Source organism: Moschus berezovskii, chromosome 1, assembly GCF_049115385.1.
Source record: "Moschus berezovskii isolate FMDL1 chromosome 1, NW_MosBer_1.0, whole genome shotgun sequence".
Classification (NCBI taxonomy): domain Eukaryota; kingdom Metazoa; phylum Chordata; class Mammalia; order Artiodactyla; family Moschidae; genus Moschus; species Moschus berezovskii.
Window position 1 is genome coordinate 148,746,784 of NC_142460.1, and position 17,568 is coordinate 148,764,351.

General features: G+C 39.2%; 1 protein-coding gene across 1 annotated transcript in view; it reads left to right on the plus strand.

The window, feature by feature from the left end:
- The window catches only part of SLC9A9 (solute carrier family 9 member A9), a 678,791-nt gene that overhangs the window by 243,842 nt on the left and 417,381 nt on the right, over positions 1–17,568 (plus strand). Inside the window, exon 6 of the mRNA XM_055412241.2 lies at positions 3,318–3,423. Within this exon, the coding sequence (XP_055268216.1) occupies positions 3,318–3,423 (106 nt within the window). The remainder of the gene's footprint in view (positions 1–3,317; positions 3,424–17,568) is intronic.

The window sequence follows — 17,568 nt, forward strand, 5'->3', positions numbered from 1 at the left end:
ATACAGAGTGAAGTTAGAAAGAGAAAAATAAATTTCATATACTAACACATATATTTGGAATCTAGAAAAATGGTACTGGTGAATCTATTTGCAGGTCAGAAATAGAGATGAAGACGTAGAGAATAGACTTGTGGACATAACAGAGGAAGGAGAGGGTGGGACGAATTGAGATAGTAGCACTGACATGTATACACTACCATGTATAAAATAGACAGTGGGAAGCTGCTCTGTAGCACAAGGAGCTCTGCTCAGGGCTCTGTGATGACTGAGGGGTGGGACGGGGGTGGGGGTGGAGGGAAGCTGAAGAGGGAGGGGATATATGTAGACATATGGCTGATTCACGTTGTTGTTCAGCAGAAACTAACCCAACATTATAAAGCAATTATATTCCAATAAAAATCATAATTTTACTTTTATTCCACACAAAATTCCAGTAAAAGGAAAATGTTGGTAATTCAAACTCCCAATTGTGGACTTCCCTGGTGGTCCAGTGGTTACGACCCTTTAATTCCAAGGCAGGGGGCACAGTCCAATCCCTTGTCAGGAAACTAAGATCCCATATGCCTATGGTGTGCCAAAAAACAGAAAAGTAAAACTCCCAACTGAAGCCTTTTTGTTTCGATTCTCTTCAGGATCTTGACTCTATCCTAGCAGGAGAAAGAGGTTACTTAGCAGAGATAATCATCAGTCCACTTCCACTACCACCTGCAAAGGCTCAGAGGTGGTACAAATGTGAACATCTACACATTAGTAGAGGGTACATCTCTGCCATTCTATCATGATTAAGGATCTATTCATCTAGAATAATGAAATCGACTCTATGCCTAGTAAAATGGAATCTGGCTAATTGTCATGCTGATTCATGGCATTCTGTATTTGCTGTCTCTTTACCCTAAAGCTAGTTGTTGAATTCAATACTCCTTTCCCTAGGATAACCTTTAGTAAATAAAAATCTATTCATGATAGATATGGTTTTCAGCCAACTTGCTCATGCATTAGGATCAGGTTTTGTAAATATCCCACATGTATATTTCATGTTTCTTTTTCTCCAGGTATCCCTTATCTGTGAGTATCACCCAAGGATCTCTCATGAACTCTCTTCTCTTTCTATATGCTTCACACAGGCAATCTCAGCCACTCCTGTGGCTTTATGTTCTTCCTACACGCTTATTACCCTTAAATTCTTTCTTCTGCTTTAACTCTGTATAGTTACAACCTTTTAAAATTTTATTAAATTTATCTTTTGCTATGCTGGGTCTTCATTGCTATGCAGGTTACTCTCTAGTTGTGGTGCAAAGGCTTCTTACCATGGTGACTTCTCTTGTGGAGCACAGGTTCTAGGGCACTTGGACTTTAGGAGTTGTGACTCCCAGACTCTGGAGTGCAAGCTCAGTAACTGGCGCAGGGGCAAAGTTGCTTCGTGGCATGTGGGAACTTCCCAGACCAGTGATGAAACCCATGTCTCCTCCATTGGCAGGTGGATTCTTTACCACTGAGCCACCAGGGAAGCCTCTGGCGATAGCCTTTTACTTCTAGTTTTCTTCTTGAAATTTCCATTTGAAATTCCATCTGCCTATTTAAGTCAACATATCAAAAACCAAACTTGCAAAACTCCCCTGTCTACAAATTTCTCTTATGCAGCCCATTTACTGCCTGCCCAGGGTTGAAACCCAAATCTTGCTGTCTCTCAAGCACCGAGACCTACCAGTTCTTCATCCCAAATATATACTGGATATTATCGCCTCTGCTCTATCCCCTCTGACATTATCTTTTCACTCATTAAAGCTTACCATAGTCTAGCAACATGCTAGGGGTTAGTGACCCAGAGGGAAGGTGAGAACCAATGAGGAAGTAAAATACAAAGCACTGTGGTCACTGACCTATGAGAGCCCAGGGTGGTGGATGTTCAGGGAAGTACAGGATGTACAGGAGTTGAAGAGCCTGAATCTAGGACTCTTCCAGTGTTGGTACAACTCATCTCTTGCCAGAACATTCGGGAAAGCTTCCAGCCACATGTCCATTCTGTCCTCTACCCTGCTGCCTAAACTTTATTTCCAAGGTTTAAATCAAACCGTGCACTCTGTCACTAAAACCCTCCCATTATGGCAGAACAAGTGCCAAACTTATTGACCCTACTTACAAAACAGTCCAACTGAGCTTTTTTTTTTCCTCCCCAGCACTCTTTTAGACAACACAGTTATTAACCTCACAGTGCATGAAATAGGAAAGGAAAGAACAGAAATGAAAATGCCCATTCTGCCTTAAAAATTTACCATCAGTATCATTTTCAACCACCCTCTTTTCCCCTTTGGCAGTCAACTCAATGTATCATTCTCCTAATGATAGCTGTTCACACTTTGCTTGACTGTTTCAAATAGCAAGATACTGAATAGTTTTGATGAACACAGTTAATCAGTGTGTGATTATTCACTGCCCAGGTATATGCCCAGAGGCTCTGTACAACTATATGGTATATAGGAGCCATGAAGCAGACTGCTGAAAATGAACCCTTAGGCCCCACTCTTAGGAACATTGGGTCCATCTGTATAGATGAGTGTGATCTTGAGAGAATGAGAGCCAGGTGCCGACCACCTCTCCCTTCACAGGAATAAGCCGCTGCAACAACCTTCACTCATTCACGCACTCGATCATTCACACATCAAGCACTTCTTGAGCCTGTGCCAAGAGCTCATAGTCTTTTCTATGATATGTTCTGCAATCCCAAATTCTGGGATCAAAAAGGAGTGACCCAGGTCTTTACTGAGGGGTCAGCGGGCTGGGGGAAAATTTGAGAGGTTTTTAAAGATTGAATAAAGGTTTGGGGTTTTTCTTTTGTAGCAAAAAGTGTGTGTGTGTGTGTGTGTCTGGGTTTATGTATTTAAAGAAGGAGGAGAATGGTAGCATCTGGATGAGAAACAGATAGCTGCCCTGCTAAACTGAACCCAAATGCCAAGGTAGTTAGAAAATGACACACTGTGCTCAGGAAATTCTGACAAGTTCAGTGTACCTAGAGGGAGGCAACAGAGCAGGGGCAGGGAGTGCAGACAGAGATGCTGGAAGGCGAACAGTGCACAGATTATAGAAGACCTGTACCAAGGAGCTCAAGCTTTCTCTGTAAGCAGTGGGGAGCCCAGAGAAATTTTTTAAGCAGGGGAGTGACCGATGAGGTTTATTTTGGTTAAAGGTTCAGTATGTATATATCGATGGTTTTGAGAAGATGAACTTTTAACGAGTGCTTTATACAGGTGACCACAGCCGAGGACAAGTCCATGGCCACGTCCCAGCTAACTCTGCATATTTGTGTGTGTCTTCCCTAGTGACGGTGTTGGCCATTTTCCATGAACTGCATGTCGACCCTGACCTGTACACACTCTTGTTTGGGGAAAGTGTGTTGAACGATGCAGTCGCCATAGTCCTTACATAGTAAGTACCAGAACTTGGCCTGTGCTTCTTTGACCAAGTGAAAGATGCTTCAAATATGGTGATAATTCCTAGGGGCTTTAATAGTATCTTTTCTCTTATATCATAAAGATAAAGGCAATTTCTAGCTTTTAAGGAATAATGACCACTGAAGAGCTCCAATAATGTGTACATTTCATTGTGCACTTAATTTCTAACACTATTAATAAGCTTCATGTTTCCAGTCTATGATAAAAAACTACTCAGAGGGTAACACTTTTGTTTCTTGGTGTATATATTTAGCTGATTCACTTAGGGTTCCTAAAATGCACATAAATAAGCTTTCTTCATTTTAAACCAGTATCATTTAATTTTTTCAAGTCATGTTCCAGATAATAGACTAATAGAAACCATTGTATTTATAGGAATTTTGGCAAATCAGAGATAGAAGTTGAGAGGCGTGAATCTCTATTTATCATGTAAATGTCATGCATTATAGGAATACACACATTCTAAAATCATCCACGTGATAAGTAAAACTGATGAAGCTTCTGCTAAGAGGTAATATAATTTCCCTTTCATTCTGGAGGAATTTTCATTTCAGGGTGAGAATTAGTGCTCTCTTTTCACCTCCCCTTCAGGCACTCACCATTTATATTTAATAAATGCCATTTTGGTGTCTTTCACTATGTCAGAGGTCTCTTCTTGGTTTTAGATTAAGACTAACATTTTGGGCAACTGTCAAATACCCTAAAGAAAAGTAGCCATCTAATAATTAAATGTGACAACAAGATTCAATTCAGGGTGCTAATTACTTCGAATGCATTTGAAAATGTATTGCAAACTAACAAACGATTTTTCAAAGTCAGATCTCAGAGAGCAGTGTAGGAAACAACAGCGGCACTTCTCTTTTTTTCTGCCAGCTGACATTTCTCAAGGCTGTCACCCCAAAGTAATCACTGCATTCAGCAACGTTCAAGAAAGAGTCAAAAAAAAAAACAAAGATCTTATATTTCACCTGGCTACCAAGAAGTGCCTTTCCTGCTTTTAAGGAAATATCAGTGAGTCCAAATTAAGAGCAAAAGCCATGGCACATTCACAAATGCCAAAGGATGCTTTTAAAGAAACACCAAGAACAGTTCATTAAAACATCAGGAATCTCTGTCCAAGAAATACTAGTATTAAGGGAACATTTGGAGTAAAACTTGTTTAAAATATGCTGAGTCTCTCATCTTCACTTCCCGAACTGCCAAGTTGTAAAAGGCCAAGCAAAGCGAAATCACTAAAGCACAAATGAGCTTGGGAAAGAATCGTGCAGCTACAACCAAGGAAAGGTTTGGCCTTTCTGCTTTCAGCACTACCATTCACAGTAGTTTTCCATTAAAAATGCAGACTCCAAGGATAAATGTTGATGCTGCTGAGCACAAGCCTGGAGGACATTCGGAACAATCCATTTAATATCACCTCGGGTCAATAGGTGGTTATTAACTGTCAGTACATTTTCTACTCCCCTACCCGTGCATTGCATGTTGTAATAAAATGTGTTTCACCATATCAGGATCCCTTCCTTTCTAGGCACCAGACACTGCCATTCTAATCAAAATCTTGTGCTTCCCAGCTTTGACATTCAGGTATTGTACAGAGTGACCCCAATGAGTTTTAACTTTAAAATGAAAGTAATTCTAAATTAGGAGTTCTTGATATGGACACTGCCACACATTGAAATCTGCAGGCTCTTTCTTCCACCCAGTGCATGAGGATTCCATTGGCCCCTCCCGGGAGCTCTACTGAGCATTAATGCACAGCTGTCCCTCTGCACCAAGGGACTGGTTCCAGGCCACCTGTGGATACCAAAATCCACAGGTGCTCAAGTCCCTTATATGAAATGGCATAGTACAGCCAACACTTTCCACCCGCCAACTCCCTGTCTGCAGAGTCAGCTAACTAACCTCAGATTGTTCGATGAGGAACCTGCGAATTCAACGGACCACTTGTACTTAGGTTACGCTGGGTCTGGGACTCTGTCCACCTCTGCTGTCTATTAATTACTTCTTCTCTCACCTTGCACAATTCTCCATGTGTTCCGCTCTTCACTTTTCTCATATGCTTCTTAAACTTAGTTTACAGCCATATGACAATCTCATTTTATACATCTACTTACCCACACATTCCCTCTCCTTTTAATGCTGCACCCCCACCCTGTCTCTTCCGACTATCTTCTATTTACCTTGCAAGAGCCCTATTAAAAAGTTTTCCATGACCTTCAGACCAGAAGTTCAAACATTTGTCTCTCCATTTTTCTCTTCCTTCACGCTAAACTTCACATGGTAACCAGTCAAGTCTCTGCTTTTCATTACCTGCACAAAGCTCTCTCTTCACAGCTCCTGTTTTTGGCTCATCAAGTCTTTTACCACATACCTCAGACTCCTCCTCTGGGAACCACTAACCCACATGCTAAGACCCTACTCTTCCTTTCTGTGTGCCTCTAATTCTCTGCCAGCTCAGCAGTGCACTCTTGGGTTTGCATGTGTATTTGCTTCTCTAGATAGTAACAGCTGAAGATGGCGTCTTTGCACTTGAAAAATACATTAAAAGAGAAAATGAAAATCTCTTTTGTATTTTCCCTTTCTCAGTTCCATCTTTGTGTGGTTTTGAAGTTTAAGAAAAGAGATAGAGTTTTTTACTGTATCATGGAAAAGAGAAGACACATTTTGATGTGAAATCGAGTACAGTAAAGGACCTAAATCATCAACCACTATGGCCTTTGCAGTGACTCTGGAGCCTCTTTGGAATGGTCATACACTTTCATTTACCTTCTCATTTTCCAAGAGCAAATCTCCTTGTTTACGTACCATCCTCTTAATATTTAAAAAAGTCTCATTGTTAGTTTTGTGACAATACTCTGTTCTAGCATTTCTCATTCAAATACAGAGTAATTTAGCCATATTTTAATTTAAATTGGGCTTGCCTGGTGATTCAGTGGTAAAGAATCTGCCTGCAATGCAGGAGACACGTGAGATGGGTTCAATCCCTGAGTCGGGAAGATCTCCTGGACAAGGAAATGGCAACCCATTCCAGTATTCTTTCCTGAAAAATCCGATGGACAGAGGAGCCTGGTGGCCTGCATAGGGTCGCAAAGAGTTGGACACAACTGAGCATCCATGCACACCATAATGCCATAGTTTAAATTAGCTTTTCTGTGCTAATCTAAGTAACCAGTTATAACTCTTTTTCTCAGGCTAAATGTGCTCTGAATTTCAAACAACTACTGTAATGTATAATTGAATTTGATGGCCACAACTCCTGAACATAGCAGTGCATGGTGGGTGGTGTCCCTAAGGCTTAAAATGATGCAGAGTTACCTTATGATAAAAGTAACTTTATTTACGGAGAAGGCAATGGCAAGCCACTCCAGTACTATTGCCTAGAAAATCCCATGGATGGAGGAGCCTGGTAGGCTGTAGTCCATGGGGTCGCTAAGGGTCGGACACGACTGAGCGACTTCACTTTTACTTTTCACTTTCACACATTGGAGAAGGAAATGGCAACCCACTCCAGTGTTCTTGCCTGGAGAATCCCAGGGACGGGGGAGCCTGGTAGGCTTCCGTCTATGGGGTCACACAGAGTCGGACACGACTGAAGTGACTTAGCAGCAGCAGCAGCAGCAACTTTATTTAACAAAAAGTTTTGGAATTAGCTTTTCTCTGCTCCATACAATTGTTCCAAGTATATAGGGAATGTCATCCCCAAACAAGTATGCATAATGGCTCATGAATGAATTCCACATGATGGATTTGCATTTCTAAGAATGCGTAATAAACTATGAAGGAAGGCAAAGATATAATGAAGAAATCTTAAAAGGTGTGTGTTTTTGAACCCTGAACAAAGAGGCAACATAGTAGGGTAGAAAGAGCCTTAGATTTAAGTCAAAAAGCTGGTGTCAGGATTGTCACGAATTAACTGTGCAGTCATTATAGTTGACATGGAATCAACCCAAACTGGAGTAAACACAAGGGGAATCTGTGTGAACGGAGGGAACTGAACAGCAGGAGTAGACATGGCTCAGGAATGGGCCCGGGAAACAAACTTTCTCCCTCCTCAGCTGCTTCAGGTTATCTCACACACCTGGCCACAAGACGGCCGCCAGCATCTCCCGGGGCTGTATCTTTAGTCAGGAGAGTAGGGCCAGAATCTTTGTCCCATTATTCCCAGAAATAATCTGGGTACATCTTGTAGATTCTGATGCCATTCCAGACTCACTTGAGGCCAGGGAGATGTGCTGAATTTACTGTCTCGGGTCTAAGTCACATTGTTCATGAACTTCAGGCAGTAATTGGTTTTAACTGAAAGCACATGAGCTGAGACTGCTCAGAGGAATATTGCCACAAAAAAGGAAGAGTGGGGGCTTCCCTGGTTTCCCGGTGGTTAAGAATTCACATTGCAATGCAGAGGACATGGGTTCTATCCCTGCTCGAAGAACTGAGATCCCTCATGCCGAAGGATAACTGAGCTCACGCTGCTACAGCGAGAGAGTCTGTGCACTACAACAAAGATACCATGCAGCCAAAATTTTTAAAAAATTAAGTAAAAAAATTAAATTAAAAAAGACAAGTGGACGTTTGTTGCTGTGTGTGGCAGCTAAGACCCCATGCAGCCAAAATTTTTCAAAAAATAAAGTTAAAAAAGAAGAGCGGAGGCTGGTCAGAAACAAAATTAAACTGAAAAATCCATGACGGTGATTTTATATGACCATAAACTCTTCACGCTTGTTTCCTTACCTATATATTGTAAGAATAATTGTTCTGTATATATTACAAAATTATTCTGGGCAATAAATAAAGCAAGATAGTTAGAAAGGCTCTATAATCCATATAATTGACATAATCCATGCTTATAAGTATATATATACTTATTATAATTTATACAGTCACTGATATCAATGTCTTTCATTCTTATACATATCTCTGGTTTCAGTGAAATGACTAAAGAAAGACCTGCTTCTAGTGAAGCATTCCTTCATAAATATGACATTTTATGAACCAAGGAATAGAGAGAATAACCATTTTTACATGTGATTTCCTCCGTTAGGAATGAATGACTTAGTTAACGCACACAGTCTAAAATCAAGAACTAGAAGTTAAAGTATATTATTTAACACTATATAGGTTCTCACAACCAAAGTTGATATTACTTGTGAAAGCTAATTGCAGGAGGAGAGAGAAAAGCAGGATTATGTTACCTGAAATGCCATGTCTCTCACAGTAAGAAATCAATTTTTACTTATGGAGTTGATAAATTAAAAAATGAAATATATATACACACATATTATTTAAAAATCTGAGTTGCAATGCAAGGGCCATGGGTTCGATCCCTGGTTGGGGAACAAAGATCCTACATGCTGTGGGGCAACTAAGACCTGACACAGCCAAATAAATAAATACTGGGCTTCCCAGGTGGCTCAGTGGTAGAGAATCCTGCCAACTCAGGAACCGCAGGAGATGCGGGTTCCCAGGGTCAGGAAGATCCTCTGGAGAAGGGAATGGCAACCTACTCCAATATTCTTGCCTGGAGAATCCCATGGACAGAGGAGGTTGGTGGGCTATAGTCTATGGGATCACAAAGAGTCAGACATGCACCCAGAGTCACAGGGAAGCCATCCGAAGAAATAAAGACATAAATGGTTAAAAAGAGATACTTTTGCTATGTACAACAATGATAAAAGTGAAAAGATAATTTAACTCTATTTTGTATCCTTTCATACTATCTAAATGTTTCTATGCATTTGAACTAATGTATTTAAACTATTCTTCAGGTGATCAAAATAAAAGAAAAGCCAATTTATTTGATGAGAATAGAGTCAATCAATCCTAGCAGGCAAAAGTCACTACAAACAAAATTAAATGATGAAAGATAGACCAGGGAAAGTAATTTCAACAGACATATTGATAGTCTTTCAAATATGTATTATGATTGTCAATCTTTTAGTATACCAAGTGTACCAGTTATGTTCAGTTCAGTTCAGTCACTCAGTCATGTCCGACTCTTTGCGACCCCATGAATCACAGCACGCCAGGCCTCCCTGTCGATCACCAACTCCCGGAGTTCACTCAAACTCATGTCCATCGAGTCGGTGATGCCATCCAGCCATCTCATTCTCTGTCATCCCCTTCTCCTCCTGCCCCCATCCCTCCCAGCATCAGAGTCTTTTCCAGTGAGTCAACTCATCACATGAGGTAGCCAAAGTATTGGAGTTTCAGCTTTAGCATCAGTCCTTCCAATGAACACCCAGGATTGATCTCCTTTAGAATGGACTGGTTGGATCTCCTTGCAGTCCAAGGGACTCTCAAGAGTCTTCTCCAGCACCACAGTTCAGAAGCATCAATTCTTCGGCGATCAGCTTTCTTCACAGTCCAACTCTCACATCCATACATGACCACTGGAAAAACCATAGCCTTGACTAGATGGACCTTTGTTGGCAAAGTAATGTCTCTGCTTTTTAATATGCTATCTAGGTTGGTCATAACTTTCCTTCCAAGGAGTTAAGTGTCTTTTAATTTCATGGCTGCAATCAGCATCCGCAGTGATTTTGGAGCCCAAAAAAATAAAGTCTGACACTGTTTCCACTGTTTCCCCATTATGTTACCTGAGATAAATTACTTAACCTCTCTTTGCAGCAGATGTGTCCTTTATAAAACAGAGATGGTGATATTAATAGCACTTACCTCATTGGGTAGGATTAAACAAAACACTTGGAATAGGGCCTGACTTAACACTCCATAACACTAGATATTAGCTTCTGGTATTACTCCTGTTATAAAAGACCAATAAAGAAAAGGTAAACATGATAGAAAACTGGACAAAAGATGTAAGTAGATAATGAACAAGAGAAGAAACATAAATGGCCAATATTCTACTAATAAGATCAGCTTCACTAGTAATGAAACAAATTAAATATCATTTTTTGCCTAGCAAATCTTCAAATTTTCAGAACTCAAGAAAGAATAGTCATACTTGGGATAAATCAGAGTTTGGGGAAATGGGAACCCTCCCACATTACTGACAAAAAAAGAGAAAAGGAATAGAACTTTTATAAAGGCAGTTTGACAATATTTATAGTCATTAAAATTTGTGAATGCTTTCGCCCATTTACTTCATTTCTAGAAATCTGTCGTAAGCAATTAAGGGTATGTATAAGAATTTCTTCATGAGGATGAGTGCATTGCTTTGAACAAAAAGTTGTACTTAAATTACTAGTTGGTTGAGTAAATTATTAAAATCATGGAATTCTATGCAGGCATTTAAAAAATGATAGAAAAATTATTGATATTAAAAGATATTCACAATATATTTTAGGTAAAATAGTAATATAAAATGTTACTTTTATATAGTCTTTAATTTTTTTTTATTCATTTATTTGGCTGTAGTGGGTTTTAGTTGCCACATATGGGCTCTTGCTTGAGGCACATGGAATCTAGTTCCCTGACCAGCGATCGAACCCAGGTTCCCTGCATTGGGGGCATGAAGTCTCAATAGCTGGACCACCAGGGAAGTCCTGAAAAAAATTTAAATGGTGTATACTATAAGATCTATTAATTTTTTTGGTTAAAAAAAACCACAGCCAAATTTATGTGTGTATAATTATAAGAGGATTGGGGGCAGGTGGAGAAGGGGACGACAGAGAATGAGATGGCTAGATGGCATCACCGACTTGATGGACATGAGTCTGAGTGTACTCCGGGAGTTGGTGATGACAGGGAGGCCTGGCGTGCTGTGATTCATGGGGTCGCAAAGAGTCAGACACAACTAAGTGACTGAACTGAATTATAATACATTATAATTTATATACAAAATCAAAGTGTTAGGTGGGATCACAGGTGATTTTTATATTCTTTTTTGCTTGGATATAAATATATACAATGATCAGCTTTGGTCCAATGAATTCCCCATTAACATACTTGATAATTGGCAATCTTCATTTAAATGTAGATTCTAGAGAGCTTTAAGTCTGACATTTTTCTACCCATGAAAGAGAAGAAAGAGGGCGATGAGTGTTCTCAGTCATTTATCTGCAAAACTGAAGTACTGCCAGTATTGTACTGAAATATCTTCTTGTGAAATAATTGCACAGTGTACAAATGCTTCCAGATTTTTTTAGAGATAAAATCAGAACCTCATTAAACAGCTGGCTGTTGGATGATAATAAATACATGCTAGGTTCCTTCATTTTCTGGTAAGCAAATGCTTACAAGGAAATTCAATGTTGATTATTAAAAGAGGGTGGGAAATGGAGCACCGTTTTCTTTTTTTTAAATACGAGTGTTACGCTGCTTAGAGGTTCTTACTAGAAAATGTCATTTAAAGTGTGATACTGGTGAATGCTTGGCACTTAGCGTGAGTGACATTTTGAAAGAGCACATTTCTTATAACGCATGCATCTTAAGAGAAATTTAAAATGGAAATTAATGGGATGGCTGTGAGACTCCAAGTACCATGCAACTAACAGGAACCTTGAGATGTCACCCAGTCTTTCAGCAAAAATGTACTGAGGACCTATAAGCGCCAGACATTGTGCTGAGCCCTGGTGATGCAGAAGGATGGGCACAGTCACGCATCCCTGCTTTTAACTTAACTCCTCAGTGAAACAGGCAAATGACAGCTAACGCAGAATTTAATATGTGCAACAAAAAATTGCTCTAAAAATTATCCCAGAAAATAGCTCTGTAGAGATGGGTTCCGAACATACAGTGCTAAGGAAATCTATTCTTCCTCTTCGTACCAGCATCTCTACGTAGATTACAAGCTCCTCGAAGGCAAATAGGTGGTTCTCCATCACCCACGACATGAAGCTAATTATCTGGAAGTTTCTCAACCTTTCAAATACAGATGGGGACATTTTACTAATTATTAAAATTAAAATTCATTCCAGAGGATGGATGTTTAACATTCTTCATATTGCTTCTTCTAAATATATGAAAAGCCTTATTTGTTATCCTCATTAGCTCTACTTCTCCCATCTGACCCATAGCTGTAAACAAAGTGGTGATAAGAAGATGTCTCCTTTTGATGAGCGTGAACCAAAACTGTTATTCTAGCCAGAAAGTACAGTATTTCTCATAAATCTGCTTAACTTAAAAAAAAAAATTTATTCTATCTTGACATATCTTTCCGAGGATAAGTCACTTTGATATTTGCCTTGGAAACCGATAATCAGCATGAAATGCATTTATTTTTTTTATGCCTGTCTGGATACTGCTGGTATACATAATTGAAAAAAAGAAAAGAAAGTTGTGGTCCTCTTGGCTTAAAGCTCCTTGTCCTGGCCATGCCAACTTCATCTTTTGGACACCAGGTGGCGGCACCTAGCAGGAATGGAAAGGGGTCCTGGTATCTTTAAGAAGCAACTGGGAGGCAGATCTCAGCTGACCTCCAGCTTCAGTCAGAAAGCCCAGTGTTTGCTGCCACACCCCTGCCTCCTGCTGCAGCCTTGTTTGTTTTTTCTCATTCCTGATCCCTGGTTCCTGTTTCCTGACTATGACTCTGGAACCTCCCCTACCCTGCCTCTTAATGTCCCTGTTCAGATGACAGGAACTGACCTTGGCTTCATACTGGGACTCCATCCCTTGTCTCTCAGATTAGATCTGACATTTACTCACTATTTCTCCAAAACTCAGAACTGGCTTTGCTTCATGTCAAACCATGCACTACAAACTGACCGACCAAGAATAAATAAATAAAAGAAATCCATGTTGATGGTGTCTTATTTCAATCCCACTATACGTTAATTTATTGGCACGTAAGTCAGATGTAAGTGACAGAAATCCAATTCAAATTAGCTTCAGCAAAGGAATTCACTGGCCTATTTAACAGGAATTGGGCTGACTCTGGACATACCCGGATTTAGGGGTTCAAATATGATTGTCTTCTTTCTTGGCTCTGATTCCCTCTGAGTGCTAACATCATTCTTTCCTACTGCAGATAGACTGCACAGATATATATGTGTGTATATATATATATATATATGTGTGCATATATATATATGCACAATAAAGATTTATGTATATATGTACAGACTATCTATCTGTAGGAAAGGGTAACTAATGCTATCTCCAGGCTTATATTGTTCTAGCTCAAAATAACACTTAATTCTCCCAATATTTGCATATCAGCCACAGAGAAGGACTCCTATTGGCTCTTCTTGTATCAGAAGATCACCTCTAGACCAATCAGATAGCACTCCATGGAAATTAAACATGGTGACTGGCCAGATATGAACGATATCCTCATCCTTGTGGCCTGTGGCATGGAATCAACTATTAGAAGAAAGTGATTGAAAGAGAAGTTTAATCCCAGAATAGCAACTACCAATTTCACAATAATGGAATGTTCAGGACATAATGAACTGAAATGAAGCAGATAGGCCCCATGCCTTTACAAACTTTAAAAAAAATGCTTTATCTAAAGAGGCAAAAAAATCTCTTCTAAATGTAGAATTGATTTGAAGAAGAGGAAAGGAAATTCCCTAAGTGTAAAAAACAAGAGAGAAATCAAGGCAACAGTAGGAAGCTGCCACTGTCAGTAGCCATATGATTTTGTGTGGGATATAGACCCAGAGGTTTGGGAACTGGAGTCCCATTTCCCTGTGGAAATCAGAGCCCTGTCTTATAAGCTCATTCATGGTAATATACTTGTGCAAAGTTCTTTGAATAAAGCCTGAAGTCTCAAAGTGCTCTCTCCATCACAGACTCTGTCCATCAGCCTTAAGAAATGGTGAGGACACTTGCCTTTCGGATTTTGCCTCAAAATCCCTGATCCGGGAAGTTGTGTACAGGAAATACAAGCCAGTGAATTAAGATTAAAAGTTTTTAGGACTATTGAAACACCTGCCCCTGCCTTATTTTCCTTCCCTTATTTCTAAATATGCTAAACTTCTCTGAAGTGATACTATCTCAACTCAGAAACATGGAAATCCCACAGTAAAAAGCAACACTTCCTGAAAAAAAAATTCACAGTAAAAATTTACAAGCCACGGAAGGAAATGACTCCACTCTGAAGAAAAGCCAGGAGATAACCAAAAGTAAATCAGAACAAGCACTCTAAGGAACTAAACAAAAAATATAAAATATTGAGATATATTATAAAAAATGAGCATATTAAAGTGACTAAAGAGATAAGTGGAGCAGAAAACAAGTTAGAAAAGAATAATTAAAAAAGAAGCAAAAGACTGTTCCATAATGAAAAATGCATATATTGACATTAAAACTGAACAGATGAGATAAATGTCCTATTAAATGCAGATGGTTAATCAAAAGATAAAATTTGCAAATGAACCAGGATGCAGAGCAGAGTTAATTTGTAGCACTATTTGAAGAAATAATGGATGGTAATTTTCCAGAATTGAAGAGAAAAATTAAGACATCACATTATGTCCAGAACTGGATAAATTAAAATTATCTCACATCCAAATATATTACAGTGAAGTGTGAGATCATCAAAGACAAAGTGGAAATCTGAAAAGCAACCAGAGAGGAAAGATGAATTGCTGACAGTGGAAAACAATTTAGAAGGCAGCAGTTTTCTTATTAGCATTAATAGTTGCCTGAGGACAGTAGAATACTACGTGCAAAGTACTGAGGGAAAATAATCTATAAACAGGGTTCTAAATAGCCTACAAACAAGGTTACCATTCTAGGGAAAGAATGAAATAAAGACATTTACAGATTGAAAAGAGTTTACCACTCATGGATAATCCGTGATAGAAATTAGAAACTGAACTAAATAAGAGTGGGAGACAGGAGTGGTGAGCAAAGAAATTGGTGAAATAATCATAAGTCTAATAAAGAACAACCATGGCAATAATAATGATGATTAGTGGAGTAAATTATGTGAGAAATAGCACTCTGTTATTCACTACAATATACAGAGGTGGTGGACATTGAATGTGATTGGACTGAGAGATGATGCTGAGTTCAGAAAGTAGAAACACAGCAAAACAGCTGTTTTAGAGCAATCCAATTTTCACTCAAGTAGCCATGTTCATCAAAATATTTCTCAAAATGGCCGAAGAGTATGACAACAGTTAATCCTTTTCAGTTTTGTTTAGAAATGTGGAAATCAGTTTAATTGTGCTATGAAACTTTCCATTCCATTCCGTTCTGTTCCGTTCAGTTCAGTCACTCAGTCGTGTCCGACTCTTCGTGACCCCATGAATCACAGCACGTCAGGCCTCCCTGTCCATCACCAACTCCCAGAGTTCACTCAAACTCATGTCCATCGAGTCGGTGATGCCATCCAGCCATCTCATTCTCTGTCATCCCCGTCTCCTCCCACCCCCAATCCTTCCCAGCATCAGAGTCTTTTCCAGTGAGTCTACTCATCGCATGAGGTGGCCAAAGTATTGGAATAGTCTTTAATAATTTCAAACTATACAAAGTATTTCTTCAAGTTAGAAAGCTGGTGAAGTATCTTTCTTGGGATCCTTTCATTTTTCTGTTCAAGATTATAGGCTCTCTCCTTTGTACCTCTAGTGACTCAAGTGTGGGACTCATCGGGTTTTCTCTGGATGCGGTCCTTCATCTTTCTCATTGTCTTCCTAGTTTTCTTCATTTTCGTTTCTGATTGCCTCACATTCCTTATTTTCAGATTTTATGACCCACACTAGGAATTCATCTATTCAGTTCTTACCAAGTCCTGGGAAGAGGTTACCTCCATAGGTGGAAACAGGGATGTTTTCTGCCACATCAGTTCTTGATACGCTGTGTGATGGAGATTCTTTAAAATATTGTCATTTATACACTCAAGTAACTTTGAGCTAACTCTCTAGATAACAAACCAGTTTTGAGAGAACATTGGAAGGGATAGTTCCATCTTCTGATGTACATTGTTTACTAAATCACAATGAACAATGTATGTAGCTCCTTATTCATTTTTGCCTCTGTTTGAAATTTTGGCTCTCTCTACATAAAAGAACCTGGTGATTTCTTCTCCAGGCCTGGGATGACCAGCCATGTACTAAGATAATGATTTGTGCTAAGCAAAGTATATATGAGGCAGAGGTGGACTGCAGGGTGCTGATATAAAATAAGCACCAAGAAATTACTGATCCATGGCCCAGACTATCCATATTAGCTTGATCAGTTCATTTTCTTTCTATAACTAAGTTATTTTGGAAGCTGAATCATAATCATCATCCAGTTTATTATTTACCACAGGAAATTACTGTCACTAGGATTTCAAGAACCCCAAAGATCGTATGACAAAGCAGTCTTCCTGTAGGCTGACCTACATAAAAAGATAAATAATATCTAGAGGATTGTAGGATCAGCATGGGGACAGATGAAGAAGAGTAGATTGATGAATCATTTGTTTATCTGCATCTTTCACACAAGAGGTACTTTTTTCCCCCAAATGGAAGTAGTAGGCAACTACTCCCCAAATCCATTACCAACATTTAGTATAATTTAAAACTATTCAAAGTATGTTAGCATAATTAAACCTTACTCTCTCCCCACTACATAAAGCTGGGACTGTCACTCACAGAGTTTATGTGATTCTTCTCGATTCTTCTGTGACTAATCAGTCCTTCTTCAGATTGATAGGTTGCATATTTGTCACTACATATGAATGTCTTATCTCTATTTAATGTCCTTGAATACCTGTTGGGGGGGGTTGACAGAGATTCTGTCTCCTCTGTGTTATAACTTGTGACACACATTCACAAGACAGTGTACTAATGATGGGGGACAGTTCATCACTAGGTATCTGGGACATCTATGAGAAGAACCAACCATGACTTTGGCTACACGTGAAGTAAAATTTCCAGCATTGTCAAACTGGCTCCTGTTCATAACATGATCTAAAGCACTACCCATTCAACTTTTGGGGGAGTGGTTACAAAGTCTTTTAGAATCTGAAGAAAGCTATGGTTGTCATCTCAGAGAAGGGGGCATGTATCTGAACTTCAGAAACTCATGGTTAAGATGTTTTTGTCCTAAGGCATATTTTATTTCCAGTGTGTTTTAAGCTTGAATTCTCATTCTGAACAACCAAGAAAATGCCTTTTATTTTAAGTGATCGATTCTGAATATTTTTTCCCAAGAGAAACATTTCCAGAGAACAAGGGGTCAAATCAGTATGCAGTCATAATTTTGGTCTAAATTAAAAGCTCTCTTT